The sequence below is a fragment of the Pituophis catenifer genome, unplaced genomic scaffold, assembly GCF_029215685.1.
Source record: "Pituophis catenifer annectens isolate HBS135680 unplaced genomic scaffold, rPitCat1.0.hap2 SCAF_3, whole genome shotgun sequence".
Taxonomy (NCBI): domain Eukaryota; kingdom Metazoa; phylum Chordata; class Lepidosauria; order Squamata; family Colubridae; genus Pituophis; species Pituophis catenifer.
Window position 1 is genome coordinate 100,415,557 of NW_027256883.1, and position 16,413 is coordinate 100,431,969.

The following is a 16,413-nucleotide window of genomic DNA, read 5'->3' on the forward strand; positions in this document are numbered from 1 at the left end:
TGTATATTGAAAGAAACTTATTTTTGTTATTTTTGACATTTATGGCAAGTCTTAGTTTATTCTGAACCTGACTCTGTTTGCAGATATAGGATATTTGCTGATATTCTGTTTTGGTTATGTTTCCCTTTTTCCCTTTTTTATATTTGTCCATTTTTCTTTCAGTTTGTCAGAGTCCATTGTGCATGCAGGTTTGGTCTGGGATCTCATTTTATTTCTCTGTGGTATTGTGTTTTATTGGGCTTTTATGAACTCATTTTTCAGATTCCCATGGCTCTTGTTTTTCCCTTCTATCCATGGAATCCTTCCTAATCTCTCTCTTAATTTGTTGAAGTGAGCTCTCTTAAAGTCTAAATCTAGTGACTTGGTTCAATTACCTGTGCCTGCATTATGTTGAATTTTAGTATGACATAGTTATTCACCCCCGGGTTTCTACAACTTCTATCCCTTCAATCATTTCATCCCTATTGGTAAGAATTAAGTCCGGTATACTTGACCCCCCCAGTTCCCTAATCTACCTTTTGGGTGACAAAAGTGTCAACTAGACATTTGATCTCCCACTTGCTGCACAGTTTGTCCCCCGGTTGATGTCAGTAATGAGGGTCATTAAAGTCCCTCATTACTACAGAGGTATGTTTCTGCATACCTTAACTAACTGATTAGAAAACAGTTCGTCAATTTCCTCTGCTTGGTTGGATGGTCTGCAGTATACACTTTTGTCATTTATTTTTCCTCTAACATATTTGAGAAGGGTTTCCTCCTTGCTGCTGTGTATTTCAGTAGAGGAGCAGTGATTTCTTATGGACAATGCAATTACCCCTCCTCTTTTGTTTGATCTATTTTTTAAAACAATTTATATCTTTCTAAAAGTACTTTTGACTCATGGGTTCCATCCCATCAAGTTTTGAGTCCTTCCTTGAGGGAGATGGGCAATTCAGAAATGTGAAATATAAATAGGTTTCAGTAATAGCAACAATATCATACCTTCTCTCATGTACTAGGACTTCAGGTTCCCTCTGTTTGTTCCCCATACTTTGAGCAATAGTGTATAGGCATCTGAGTCCTTTATGGCTGATATTTTGTTTGCTTCCTATTTCTCTTATTTTGTAACCGAGTTAGAATAGAATAACAGAGTTGGAAGGGACCTTGGAGGTCTTCTAGTCCAACCCTCTGCTTAGGCAAGAAACCCTATACCACTTCAGACAAATGGTTATCCAACATCTTCTTAAAAACTTCCAGTGTTGGAGCATTCACAACTTCTGAAGGCAAGTTGTTCCACTGATTAATTGTTCTGTCAGGAAATTTCTCCTCAGTTCTAAGTTGCTTCTCTCCTTGATTAGTTTCCACCCATTGCTTATTGTCCTACCGTCAGGTGCTTTGGAGAATAGCTTGTTCCTCTTCCTTCTTGCCATTTCCTTCCTTGTTGTCTGATTGGTTATTGTGGGGTTTATGTTTGAGGTTTATGTTTCCTGAAGATTTGTCTACTTCCCCTCCCTTCCAGTTTTAGTTTAAAGCCCTTGGATAAGCTAAGGGTTCTGATCTAGGCTTCCTTAAAAAGCATGAAGCAGAGTCTTGGTCCTGGCAAAACCCCTTTTATTTACACGACTGTGAATTCCTTTCATTCACAGTCAGCAAGGCCGGGCAAACAGTCTTTCAGAGGAATATTTATCAACATGAACCTTATCTTGCTTGGAATGCTGCCAGATACCAAACATAGTGTAAGGCAAAACTTGGCACAGAGTCTCTTAGTCACAAACAGAACTTTTCACTCTTGAAATGACCAAACGAATGAATTGTTTCCTGCAAAAGCCCACTCCCTGTTCACTCCTCTTTTGTTTTCTATGGGAGGGGCCAATCACCTCCAAGGTGTGGCTTTACTCCCAAGTCGATCCTGCTTTCTTAGTTGTTCTTGTCTTCTGGCACTCTGTTCATGCATACACTGGGAATTGTGCATGCGCACACTGGGCTCCAGCTGTTCTTCTTGTTCTGTCCCCGTCTCACACACGCACACCAGCAGTCGACCAAGAGTTAAAATAAACCAGCAGACAAGAATTTCCTTTGATAGCAGAATTGGCAGCAACCCAGTGGCTGCTTGCCAAAAGTTTTTACTTACAAAGGGAGGTTTATTTCCTCCGAAAACATCAAAGTAAGTCCACAAAAACCAAAGGATAGTCAAATCCAGTCCAAGAATCCATCCAAGCAGAGCATATAACAAAGTTCCAGAAATGCAGAATGACTTGCTAGCTTTCAGTTTTGTCCGTCACAAAGCCTGAATGGCCACCACACCCCCTTTTATCCCCTGTGGGGTGTGGTCCAGTGACTCAGCTTAATCTCTGGCACGCCTCCTTCTCTGCTGCGCGCGCTTGTCTTTCTGACGCTGTCGGGGATCCAGCCAAGACTTATCTCCATCGCTGTCTAACTGTGGCTGCTCGGAAGTGCCTGGCTCCTGGCCTTTCTCTTCTCCTTCGGAAGACACCTGAGGCATTGCCAGAGAGGAGGGTCCTGGAGAGGGAGGCCTTGCCAACTCCTCTCCTTCACTTTCGGAGTCTTCTTCCTCCGATAAGACGGGCTCGGAGGTCGGAGTCACAACACTTCTGCCTCACTGCTGTCTAGCTCCCCCTCTGCCTCTGATGCAGAGCCCTCATTCGAGCCTTCCTCAGCCCCCAGGACCGGCCCATGTTCCTCCCCAACCTCTTCACTGTCTAACTCTGCTGCCAGCTCTGCTGGCTGCTGGCAGGCCACAACACTAAGCCAATTGGCTTAGCTTATCCAAGGTCTTTAAACTAAAACTAGAAACACATTCCAAACACATTCTTCCCAGCTCTTGTGGGTTGGAGTCCATCCCCTGCCAGAAGCCCTTTCTGTAGATACGGTAAACCATGGTCCCAAAATCTGCAGTTCTTTCTATGGCACCTCCCTTAAGCCAGCGGTTGACCTTCCATCAGAAGTACAGATAACAACATCATCTGGACTCCTTTTGGCTTTCCTGCCTACAGTAGTCTCTTGATATTGCTTTCAGGATTTTTGTGGCATAATTCATCTCAAGAAATCATCAGTCACAAGTCAACAATGTGAAAACGAGGGGATTGAGGGGTTTTCTAACAAAATTTTTAGTCAAATTTTTAAGGGGTCCTAGGGAGGGGGAGGGTCAGATTGGAATTCGGGCTGTGGGTATGGGGGATAACCCACAAGGGGGAGGGTCGGGTCTGGCAGTGAAGCGTGGCATGGGGGATGGGGGACCCGGGATCGAGGGGGGGGGTTAGAGCTTGTCCGGATAGTTTTTTGAACATCAGTACTGTAGGTGGGAGGGGTAGATATGGCGGGAGCAGGGGGCCATATCGTGTTAGGGGAGTGCGCACTCGCTGTCTACGAGCGGTGGCGTGCTCCGGCCCCCAAGGCTCTACTTGCTCCTCAGGTTGCATAGACCCTCAGGACCCAGGCCTTCGGCTGATGCTGTGCAATGCCAGGTCCGTAGTAAATAAAGCCCCCCTCATCTGTGATCTTGTGCAGGAGGGGGGTGCGGACCTGGCAGGTATTACGGAGACCTGGTTGGGCCAGGAGGGGGGAGTTCCCCTCGTTGAAATGTGCCCGCCAGGTTTCCAAGCATTCCATCAGCCGAGGTCACAGGGGAGGGGCGGGGGGGTAGCGGTTATCATTAAAGAAGGTCTGAGACCGAGGGAGGCCACTGTTCCTCAGACGGCCGGCTGTGAATCCCTTTTTGTGAAATGGGGTCATGGGGTTCAGATGGGTTTGCTGATCACGTACCTGGCTCCCTGCCACGTGGCAACAGCCCTGCCCGAGCTACTCAACGTCATCGCCGCGGTGGCGGTTGATACCCCTAAGCTTATGGTCATGGGGGATTTCAACCTGCCGTCCGTGGGTGAGACGTCAGAGATGGCTCGGGAGTTCATGGCTTCCATGACAGCTATGGACCTGACCCAGTTAATTCATGGCCCTACCCACACAGGGGGAAACACGCTGGATCTGGCTTTTGTCTCTGGACAGTGGTTGAGGGATCTTGATATAGGGGATATAGTTACTGAACCCTTGTCATGGTCAGATCACTCTCTCCTTCGTCTCGACTTTCGAACCGCTGCACCCCGCCGCAGGGAGGCGGAGCCGGTCAGATGGTTCCGCCCCAGGCGCCTGATGGAACCTGACAGATTCCAGACGGAGCTTGGGCCATTTCCTGAGGTTCTGGCACACGCCTCGACTGGAGACCTGGTGGCCGCCTGGGATAGGGCGGCTGCTGGTGCTCTGGATCGGGTCGTGCCTTTGCGGCCTCTGACCCGGCGCCGATCTCAATTGGCTCCTTGGTTTACCGAGGAGCTGAGGGAGTTGAAGCGCCGGAAAAGACGCCTAGAGAGTAGTTGGAGGGCCAGTCTTCTTGAATCTGACCGGACACTAGTAAGATCCCACATTAGGAATTACTTAGTGGCGATAAAAGCAGCGAAATGTAGTTATTTTGCTGCTCTTATTGCGTCATCAGATAATCGCCCGGCCGCCCTCTTTAGGGTGACCCGCTCCCTGCTCCACCAGGAAGCGCGGGAGGACCCCTTGGAGGGTAGAGCCGAGGATTTTGTTCAGTATCTGTATGACAAAATCACTCAGATTCGGGAAGATTTGGACTCCGACTGGGTAGTCTCAGGGGGAGAGACAGGGGCAGGTCTTGAGAATGTTATCTGGGATGAGTTTGATCCTGTGACCCCTGAGGACGTGGACAGGATTCTGGGTAGACTGAACGCAACCACTTGTTTATTGGACCCGTGTCCTTCCTGGTTAGTACTGGCTTCCCGGGAAGTGACACGAGGCTGGCTCCAGGGGATTATAAACGCTTCGCTGAGTGAGGGTGACTTTCCCGCCGCCTTGAAAGAGGCGGTGGTGAGGCCTCTCCTCAAGAAGCCTTCCCTGGACCCGGCAATGTTGGTAAATTATCGTCCGGTCTCCAATCTTCGCTTTGTTGCGAAGGTTGTTGAGAGTGTGGTCGCACAACAGCTCCCCCAGCACCTGGATGAAACGACGTATCTGGATCCGTTCCAGTCGGGCTTCAGGCCCGGGTACAGCACGGAAACGACATTGGTCGCGTTGGTTGATGATCTCTGGAGGGCTCGGGACAGGGGGTGCTCCTCTGTCCTGGTCCTGTTAGATCTCTCAGCGGCTTTTGATACCATCGACCATGGTATCATGCTGCACCGGTTGGAAGAGTTGGGGGTGGGAGGCACTGTGTTGCGGTGGTTCTCCTCCTTTCTCTCTGACCGGTCGCAGTCTGTGTTGACAGGGGGACAGAGGTCAACCCCGAGGCCCCTCATATGTGGGGTGCCGCAAGGGTCGGTCCTCTCGCCTCTCCTGTTCAACATTTATGTGAAGCCGCTGGGCGAGATCATCCGTGGTTTCGGGGTGGAGTACCATCAGTACGCTGACGACACCCAGCTGTACATCTCCACCCCGGATCACCCCAACGATGCCCTTGAAGTGATGTCCCGGTGCCTGGAGGCCGTACAGATCTGGATGGGGAGGAACAGGCTCAGGCTCAACCCATCCAAGACTGAGTGGCTGTGGTTTCCGACGTCCCGATATAGTCAGTTGACGCCATCACTGACTATTGGGGGCGAATCATTGGCCCCCACGGAGAGGGCTCGCAACTTGGGCGTCCTCCTGGATTCACGGCTGTCTTTAGAAGAGCACTTGACGGCCGTGACCGGGAGGATTTTTCATCAGGTTCGCCTGATTCGCCAGTTGCGTCCCTTTCTGGATCGGGACTCTTTACGCACGGTCACTCATGCCCTTGTCACCTCCCGCCTGGACTATTGCAATGCTCTCTACATGGGGCTCCCCTTGAGGAGCACCCGGAGGCTCCAACTGGCGCAGAGTGCGGCCGCGCGGGTGGTAATGGGAGCGACATGGCGTTCCCATGTAACACCTCTCCTGCGCGAGCTGCACTGGCTCCCGGTGGTCTTCCAGGTGCGCTTCAAGGTTTTGGTTACCACCTTTAAAGCGCTCCATGGCTTAGGACCCGGGTACTTGCGGGACCGCCTACTACCACCAATAGCCTCCCACCGGCCGGTACGCTCCCATAGAGAGGGGCTCCTCCGGGTGCCGTCAGCCAAACAATGCCGACTGGCGGCCCCCAGGGGGAGAGCCTTCTCTGTGGGGGCACCTACTATCTGGAACGAGCTCCCCCCAGAGATACGGAGGATCCCGGATCTGCGCACCTTCCGCCGCGCCTTAAAGACCTTACTATTTCACCAGGCCGGCCTGGCCTAGTTTTCCCCCTCTTTTATAAAAGATTTTTAAAATTTTAATTATCTTTTAGTATTTATATATTCAATTTTAAATTGGTTTTAAAAGTTTGGGGTTTTAAATTTGTCGGGGCCAAAATTATTTAATTTGATTTTATTCTATTTTTTAAATTTTGTATTGTATGTGTTTTTATTGTCTGGCTGTGCACCGCCCTGAGTCCTTCGGGAGTAGGGCGGTATAGAAATCTAATAAATAATAATAATAAAATAATAATAATAACAAGAGAGTACCATATCAGGAAACTACTATCATTACACATACCCAGTATTCACTGAAAATTGTGTTTTTGGAGTTCCACAATTCTTAAAAATGTATACTTATTTGGCATTTCAATTTCCCTAAAGATATTACCCTTATTTCACCATTTTCACAAGGGAATTTATGCAACACTATCCCAGCTCTTTCAATAGCCTCAGCACACTGTATACCTTTAGAACTGTTGTGTTAATCAATATTTGATTTATATTTTTCTAATGACTTTATATACTGAAAGAACAAAATTCAGATTGTGAATTTCTTGATGCACATAGGAGAAAACAAGAAAGAAATTAAAAATAACTACCTGATGCTTTATGCCACTTGCTCTACTGGGCAAATTTCCAGTTCGGGTCCTATTGAAAGAACTTGTCCTTGTTTGTTATCTGATACTTCATAAACTACTCTCTGATGGCCCATCTGTTCAGCTTTTTTATCCTCCTCTAGCTCTTCTGATGAAAGATCTTTGGGTCCTGGAGTGGAGTTAGTCTCAGTTGCATAACTAGCAGCAGAGTTTATTGCTTCTTGTGAAGAATGTGCCTTAGGGTATCCTCCCTCTGTTTCATTGATGGCTATATTTGTATTGGCTGTTAAATTTAAATGAGTTAAATCATCTACAGTAGTCTCCTTTGGTGGTCTTTCAGGATCTGGCTGAACTAATTTTCTTTCCTGTACTCCATCTGTATGAACAATTCCATTCTGTGACCCAGTCCATTGAAGTTTCTCATTGCTATAAGTCTCCTGGTTTGTATCAGCTACATCCGGCTTGTTCTCATGAAAGGATTCTTCCTGGGATTCATGGGAAATGGTTTTTTTCTCAATATGGGTGACACGAAATCTAGGGGGGGAAAAAGACACATCACTCAGCATCAGCAAATTATTCAGAAAGAATCTGACCAGGCATCATTTTTGTTGCCTGGTCAGTGAAGATCAGATTTTAAGATCCAGAGGCAGAATCTAAGTCTCAAAATATGATGGGTTTTGTTAGTCCTTTTTGCTGAATTTGCAAAAGAATTATTATTACATTTTTTCCCATGTGTTTTTAGATTGATTTATTTTGACTTGGGCAGAAGTCAGGGAATGGGCCTTGTGTGGAAATTTACCTAATTCCTATCTATCCCTTCTTATTTATTTCTTAGCTTGTTCTCTAAATTTCCAAAGAATTAGCCAATTGGAGCACTGAAATTTGAACATCTGAATACTCTTGCTGCATTGGCATGCTAAACTTCGCAACTGATGCTTCTTCATTCCCATTTGTCTGTCTACGCTGTTTTTCAATAGCACCTTCTCAAACATCTGCTCAATTCATGTATTATCTTTTATTTCAAACATTGACCTTTTATTAATAGTTCTATCCAAAAGGCATTCAGTTCCATCAGTTGGAAAATTTAGTTGAGGGAGTGACTAATACAGCAACTGTGGGAAAATGATTATGTAATGCTGGAATTCTTAATTTTCAGCTGCTAAGTTAATGCATACTTAAATAGTATGCTGTTCAATTCCTATTTTGGTTCAGTTTTCTCTGACAAAAAAAAGTATGTACTTTACCAGCGAAGGTTAAAGGAGCAGAATCTATTACACTGTAGCTTAATGGAAATATATATATATATATATATCTTGCTAGACTAATCTTGCCTCAGTTTTTGATTGGATAACGAAAATGAATAGGTTTTGGGAGTGTTGGAGACATATTGGGAGTGTTGTAGACATCCGTGGACAGGATTCTGGGCAGACTGAACGCGACCACTTGTTTACTGGACCCGTGCCCCTCCTGGTTAGTGCTGGCTTCCCAGGAGGTGACGCAAAGCTGGCTCCAGGGGATTATAAATGCTTCGTTGGGTGAGGGTGACTTTCCTGCCGCCTTGAAAGAGGCGGTGGTGAGACCTCTCCTCAAGAAGCCTTCCCTGGACCCAGAAATGTTGGTAAACTATCGTCCGGTCTCCAACCTTTACTTTGTGGCGAAGGTTGTTGAGAGTGTGGTTGCACAACAGCTCCCCCACCACCTGGATGAAACGACGTATCTGGATCCGTTCCAGTCGGGCTTCAGGCCCAGGTACAGCACGGAAACGGCATTGGTCACATTGGTAGATGATCTCTGGAGGGCTTGGGACAGGGGGTGCTCCTCTGTCCTGGTCCTATTAGATCTCTCAGCGGCTTTTGATACCATCGACCATGGTATCATGCTGCACCGGTTGGAAGAGTTAGGGGTGGGAGGCACTGTGTTGCAGTGGTTCTCCTCCTTTCTCTCTGACCGGTCACAGTCTGTGTTGACAGGGGGGCAGAGGTCGACTCCGAGGCCCCTCATATGTGGGGTGCCGCAAGGGTCGGTCCTCTCGCCCCTCCTGTTCAATATTTATGTGAAGCTGCTGGGCGAGATCATCCGTGGTTTCAGGGTGAAGTACCACCAGTACGCTGATGACACCCAGCTGTACATCTCCACCCCAGACCACCCCAACGATGCCCTTGAAGTGATGTCCTGGTGCCTGGAAGCCGTGTGTATCTGGATGGGGAGGAATAGGCTCAGGCTCAACCCATCCAAGACCGAGTGGCTGTGGTTTCCGACATCCCAATATAGTCAGTTGGTGCCATCACTGACTATTGGTGGTGAATCATTGGCCCCCACGGAGAGGGCGCGCAACTTGGGCGTCCTCCTGGATTCATGGCTGTCTTTAGAAGAGCACTTGACAGCCATGACCGGGAGGATTTTTCATCAGGTTCGCCTGATTCGCCAGTTGCATCCCTTTCTGGATCAGGACTCCTTATGCACGGTCACTCATGCCCTCGTCATCTCCCGCCTGGACTATTGTAACGCTCTCTACATGGGGCTCCCCTTGAGGAGCATCCGGAGGCTCCAACTGGCGCAGAGTGTGGCCACGCGGGTGGTAATGGGAGTGACATGGCGCTCCCATGTAACACCCCTCCTGCGCGAGCTGCACTGGCTCCCGGTGGTCTTCCGGGTGCGCTTCAAGGCTTTGGTTACCACCTTTAAAGTGCTCCATGGCTCAGGACCTGGGTACTTGTGGGACTGTCTACTACCACCAATAGCCTCCCATCGGCCGGTACGCTCTCATAGAGAAGGGCTCCTCCAGGTGCCATCGGCCAAACAATGTCAACTGGTGGCCCCCAGGGGGAGAGCCTTCTCTGTGGGGGCACTACTATCTGGAACGAGCTCCCCCCGGAGATATGGAGGATCTGCACACCTTCCGCCGCGCTCTAAAGACCTTTTTATTTCACCAGGCGGGCCTGGCCTAACTTTCTCCCTCTTTTTAAACAATTTTTAAACAATTTTAATATTTTAATATTTTTAATATCTTTTAATTTTCAAAGTTTAAATCTATTTTAAATTGATTGGGGTTTTAATCTGTTTGGGCCAAATTATTTAATTCAATTTTAGTTCTGTTTTTTAAATTTTGTATGTATGTATTTTATTGTTGGCTGTTCACCACCCTGAGTCCTTCGGGAGAAAGGAGGTATACAAATTAAATAAAAGTAAAAAAAGTAAAGACATCAGCAAATCATCTGACAAGAACTTAATGATATACCATTTAGGCTGGATGGCAGGATAATTAAAATATATACATAACTGTCTCAAAATGCATAAACAGTGTTTGCCAGTGGTTTCTTATCACACTGGAGAGAGATTCTGTGTGGGGTTCTTCAAAGAAATGTTTTGGGTCCTCTTTTTTCAGTATTCTTATGAATGAATTTGAAGAATTACCCAATATTGGATGAGATAGATAATATCCCAGAACACAAAAATAAAATTCAGTATGATATTGATATATTAGAGGAATGGGTGGAAGTGAAATAATGAAATAGAACTGTAAGGTCCTGCCTTGCCAGCCTTCTCAAGAAAGCAATACTCTTGAAATGAATGGCATTTCAAAAGGAACTTTTATTGGAAGATAGCGATAGTAGAAAGAGTGTAGGCAGAATCTGAATTTTGTGTGCTGGAGTGTTAGGTTAATCTGCTCATTCCGGGGCCCCTCCCAATGTCCAGTTCATCTTTGAGCCAATCCCAAAGTGCAAAGATGTTGTGAGAACTTCAGGCTGAGAAGGTGATAACAGATGGTTCCTAGGCACCGTGATCTTGCTCCTCCAGTGGTGAGACAAAACAGATGGCCCAAGGCACATTCTTTCCCCCCTCCCAACATCCCAAAGGTACATCAAAGCACAGAACAAGAACAAAGGAAAAAAATATGCAAGCTTAGCCCGAATCCTCTCCCTCCCTCCAGAATGGCAAGATCCCGACAGAGATCAACGGGAGTTGACATGCTGCCCCTCTAAGAAAAGGAGACATCCACCTCTAGACAAAAAAAATAACGAAGTGGAAGACAATAATAAACAATTAGTTATGTTTGTCAGGGTAGAGTTGGTGGAAGCACTCGATTAATCTAGCGGCTCTGTGTTTTTTGTGAACCCACTCGTTTTGAGATGCAGGGAGGTCTTTCCTGGCCACTAAATACTGGGTGGATCCATGGTGCCATCTTGAATCAAGAATCTGTTTAATCTCAAAGTGTTGTTTGCCCTCTACCATAATGGGTTGTGGTAAGGGTGGGGCGTGGGTCATAAGACTGAGGTCACTTTGGATTTTAAGAGGCTGCAATGGAAGATTGGGTGCAGATCCCCAACTTTAAATGCTACACTCTCTGTTTGTCTGCCTGAGCCTTATAGGCTGCTTTCGTTTTGTCTAGGGCAGGGATCTGCAACCTGCGGCTCTGGGGCTGCATGTTGCTTTTTGGGCCCTCTGCCATGGCTCCCTGTCACGGCAGTGGCATGGTCGGACCCTTAGTGCAGGAGCAAAGCACCCCTACACTTGCCTTTGTGCGACAACAGCATTCCCCCTGGTACATTTGCTGTTGCCATCATCAAGGGCTACTGGGAGAGAACAGCGGGGGCAGATCTTGCAGGGTGGGGGCTATTCCCCCCAAGCCTGGCCTTCCACCTCCCTTGTCGGTGGGGCCAAGAGAAAAAAGGGGGCGGCATGGGGAAGCATTCCCCTGCTCATGGCGCTTTCTGTTTCCTGTGCCTTCCCTGATCTCAGCTCTTTCAGAAAGAGCTATATTTCCATTTGCTTACGTTTCCTAGGGGGAAGGGGAAACCCACTCTCTCTCCACCCCTCTCTCTGTTACTCTCTCTCACTCCCTACCTCTGTCTCTTCTCATACTCGGAAAGCCCTGCAGCCCTGCGTACTCTCTTTGGGGCTTTTCGCTGGCTGTTTTTTTTTTGTCCCTTCCTTTTGAAAAGCCGGGCTGGCAGAGCAATGAGCGCAACCTGCGGTGGAGGCTTCCCTCCCCCTCCCCCTCCTCTTGTGTGTACCTTCCCAGCCCCGCCACATCCGGTCTGGGCGTGCAAGGGGGGGAGGAGGAAGGAAGCCTCCTCCGCAGGTTGCGCTCATTGCTCCACCAGCCCAGCTTTCCAAAAGGAAGGAAAAAAAAACAGCTGGCGAAAAGCCCCAAAGAGAGCACTCAGGGCTGCAGGGCTTTCTGAGTGTGAGAAGAGACAGAGGCAGGGAGCAAAAGAGAACAACACAGAGAGAGGGGGGGAGAGAAAGAGAGACAGACAAATGAGAGAGGAAAGAGAGTGAGATAGAGAGGGTGATAGGGAGATAGAAAAAGAAAGACAAATGAGAGAAAGATAAAGATAAGAGGGAGAGAGGGAGATAGAGAGGGAGAAAGAGATGGGAGAGAGGGAGATAGGCAGAGAGGGAGAAAGAGATGGGAGAGAGGGAGAGAGACAGAAGGAGTTACCTATTACCCATAGAAAACACGGAGCCACAAAACCTGGGTAGGCGTGGCTGGGGGGTCTGGTGTGCGTGACATCAAGTTGGCCATGCCCACTCAGGTTTTGTGGCTCCCAGTGTTTTGTTTTCTGTAGGAAACAGGCCCAAGTGGCTCTTTGAGTGTTTAAGGTTGCTGACCCCTGGTCTAGGGCTTTGTGGATCATAGGCCAGGTGGTCTTTAGCTGATTGATCCACTCCTTTAGGGAGGGGATTGTTGGTTCAATAGTGGGTAGTTCAGGCATCAGGTTAAATTCTTGATCTGTGGCTACTTGGAATGGGGTAAAACCCTTGCTGGTGTGCACTGAATTGTTGTACACTACCTCCACAAATGGCAACAGGTTAAGTCCAGTCATCCTGTTGGTAGTTAATAAAGCATTGGAGGTATTGTTCCAGAACTGAGTTAATTTGTTCCTGTTGTGATCCGCCAGCAGCCTGCAAAGCTGGCAGCAGAGTCAGATAGTGAGGAGGCTGGGGAGGAACATGGGCCAGTCCTGGAGTCTGGGGAAGGCTTGGATGAGGGCTCTGCATTGGAGGCAGATGGGGCTAGGGCCATCTGGGAGTTATGTGCAGACTCCGGAGCCTCCAGAGTCAGTCATCAGAGAGGCAGAGGAACAGGGGGAGCCTGTTCCTATGTGCGCATTCACAGAGCTGCCAGAAGGCAAGAACAGTTAAAACAAAAGGGATGACTCAGGAGTAAGGCTTGGAGATGATGGGCCCCTCCCATAAGACATAAAGGAAGAGCAAAGGCATGTGGGCCTTTGCAGGAAGCAACATTGTGGATGGTGTCAGTTTGTACTTTGAAGCTCTGTTTTTGACTCTGTGTTTCCGTGTGGCCTTGCCAAGATAATTGCCAATTAGATCTTTGGCAGGGTGTCAAAGAAGATAAAGGTGGGTGTTTACCAGCTTTATCCGAAGGACTGTGGCAGACTTCTGTTGAACTATTTATAAACTCGGTGATTCAGCACGTGCTGTGAATGAAAGGAATTCACAGCCGTTAAAAAAGGGGGAGGGGGTTGGGGACTAATTGTGTGCTTTTTACTATATCAGGAAGCCTAGGTCATAACAGTTCCATCGCCCAATTTGTTTGAGGATGGTGACTACAACGGAGGCCCTGGTGGCTTCCCAAAAGGTCCCAAAAACTTTCCAGAATTTGGAGGTGAACTGGATCCCCCAATTTGATATAATTTGGCGTGTAGTGCCATGTAAGCGGTATATATGAAGTAAGAATAGCTTTGCTAGAGTTTTGGCCATTGGGATTTTCTGGCATGGGACAAAGTGCACCTGTTTTGAAAAAAGGTCCATCACCACCCAAGTTACTCTGTTTCTGGAGCTCTCTGGAAGTTCTATGATAAAATCCATAGAAATCTCTCTCCAGGGTGCTGAAGTTGCAGCTACCGGCTGCAAGAGATCAGGAATTTTTCCCTGCCTGCACTTTGCCACTGCGCAGGTGGGGCAGCTGGCAACATAACTTTCAATGTCCTTTTTAAGGGATGGCCACCAAAATTGTCGTTTCAGGAGGTGCAGAGTTTTTACAAACCCAAAGTGCTCTGCCAATTTGGAATCATGGCAGGTTGCATGGTTTTTAGTCTTTCACTAGCTGGGACATAAGAGTTTGCCTCCCACCCAGGGCAGTCTGTCTTGCATGAAGCAAGTGTTTTTGTGGTTAAGGAACCACTATCCTTCTCTAGGGCCTGTTTAAAGGCTACAGTGATGGTGTTGTCTGCAGTGGAGTTCCTCTTTTGCTTGCTATCTTGTGATGACCCGTGCTGCTAATTGCGATATGGGAAGCATGGGTTTAACTACTTCTGTCTTTGCACTGTTATATTGGGGCAGTCTGGACAAAGTGTCTGCCAAGAAGTTCCCCCTCCCCTCCCCCCCCCTGGCAAATAGTGGAGGGTGAAGTTAAATCCCTGGAAGTACTGGGCCCAACATGCTTACTTGGGGGACATTTTCCTTGGGGCCTTTAGGACTTTCAGATTCTTGTAGTCGGTCCATACCTGGAAAGAGATTTTATTCCCTTCCAGGAAGTGTCACCAAGTGAGGAGAGCCCATCTGACTGCAAATGCTTCTTTCTCCCATATTGCCCAATGCTGCTCAGTTTCGGTTAGTTTTTTCAATGTGTATGCACAGGGTTGTAGCGGACCCCCCTTATTTTCCTGAAGCAACACAGCCCCCATTGCGACATCACTGGCGTCAGACTGAATCACAAAGGGGTTTTGGAGGGTCTGGGTGTTTCAACACTGGCTCAGCTGAGAAGAGCTTTTTTAGCTTCTCGAATGCTACTTGGCATTTCATGTTCCACTTTAGTGGTTGGCTGGGTTTAGGCTTATCTACTCCCATGGTTCTCAGCAAGTTAGTAATAGGGAGGGCGATTTGAGTGAATGATGGGATGAATTGCCTATAGAAATTTGTGAACCCTAGGAAGCTTTGTAGCTGTTTTTGGGTGCACGGGGCTTCCCATTCTAACACTGCTCACACTTTTTCCGGATCCAATTCTACCCCCTGGTGCGAGATCCAGATAGTCTTTTTTGTCTTTGTGGAATTTGCATTTTGAGAGCTTAGCGTATAGTTTGGCAGCTCAGAGTTTTTTCAGGACTGCCCGTACCAGTTTTATGTGCTCAGCTTTTGTTTCGGTATATATCAAGATGTCATCAAGGTACACCAAAACACCGTTATATAGGTCTTCATGCAGCACCTTATTTATTAGCTGCATGAACACTGCAGGGGCCCCTTGAAGTCCAAACAGGAGCACTGAAAACACCCCAATGGGCAGTTAAAAGCCATCTTCCACTCATCCCTGTCCCAAATCCTGACTTGGTAATAGGCTTCCCACAAGTCCAGTTTAGAAAAAATCTTGCCCTTTGAAAGGTAGTCCAGCATGTCCTTCATGAGGGGTAGGAGGTATACATTTTCCATGCACACTGCATTTAGACCTCTATAATCAATGCATAAATGAAGTGAGCCATCTTTCTTTTCCTGGAACAGTACCAGGGCAGCTACTTTGGATCTAGCAGACTGGATGAAGCCATGCTCTAAGTTTTTGTCTATGAAATTGTGCAGCTCATCTAGCTCCCAGGGTGTCATGAAGTAGAGTTTCGGCTTTGGTAGCTTAGCTCCTGAGAGGATCTCAATTGCACAGTCAGTAGTTGTTGATTTCTCCTTAATTCCAGGTTGCTTCTCTTTTTGATTAGTTTCCAACGATTGTTTCTTGTCCTGCCCTCTGGTGTTTTGGAGAATAATTTGATCCCCTCTTTGTGGCAGCCCCTCAAATACTGGAATACTCCTATCATGATACCCCTCTTTCCTCTTTTCTTTAGACTAGCCAAACCCAAATCCTGCATCCATTCTTCATATGGTTTAGTCTCGAGGCCTTCAATCATCTTAGTTGCTCTTCTCTAAACTTTTTCCAAAGTCTCAACATCTTTTCTGTAGTATGGTGACCAAAATTGGTTGCAGAATTCCAGGTGTGGTCTTACTAGGGTTTTATAAAGCGGCACTAATATTTCACATGATCTTGATTCTATGCCTCTGTTTATACAACCCAGGATTGTATTAGCTTTTTTGGCTGCTGCTGCACACTGCTGGCTCATATTCAAGAGATCATTCACTAGGACTCCAAGGTCCTTTCACAGTTACTGTTTTTGAGCCAGGCCTCGCCTAATCTGTACTTATACCATTGATTTTTCCTGCCTAAATGTAATACTTTGCTTTTCTCCACATTAAAATTCATTTTGTTGGATAGGGCCCATTGATCAAGTTTGTTAAGATCTTTTTGGATTCTGAGCTTGTCTTCTGGGGTGTTGGCTATTCCTGCCAGTTTAGTACCATCTGCAACTTTGATGATTTCCCCTTCTATTCCCTCATCTAAGTCATTAGTGAAATATTAAAGACTACTGGGCCTAAGACGGAATCTTGTGGTACCCCACTGCTTACTTCTCTTCATGTGGATGTAGTACCATTAAGGACTACTCATTGAGTATGTTTTGCAGCCAGTTACAAATCCATCTGGTGGTGATCCATCTATTCCACATTTTTGTAGCTTACCAAGAAGTAGATTGTGGTCTACTTTGTCAAATGCC

At 47.1% G+C, this 16,413-nt stretch overlaps 1 protein-coding gene across 5 annotated transcripts in view; it reads right to left on the reverse strand.

Moving 5' to 3' along the window:
* The window catches only part of RELL2 (RELT like 2), an 88,032-nt gene that overhangs the window by 32,846 nt on the left and 38,773 nt on the right, over positions 1 to 16,413 (reverse strand). For 4 of the 5 annotated variants that reach the window (XR_011600154.1, XR_011600155.1, XM_070939165.1 and 1 more), the window contains exon 6: positions 6,860 to 7,390. The exons of the other annotated variant lie outside the window; for it this stretch is intronic. Coding sequence is in view for 2 of the 4 variants with exons in the window: in XM_070939165.1 (XP_070795266.1) it covers positions 6,868 to 7,390 (523 nt within the window). In the remaining 2 variants the exon portion in view is untranslated. The remainder of the gene's footprint in view (positions 1 to 6,859; positions 7,391 to 16,413) is intronic. 5 annotated transcript variants of the gene reach the window in all.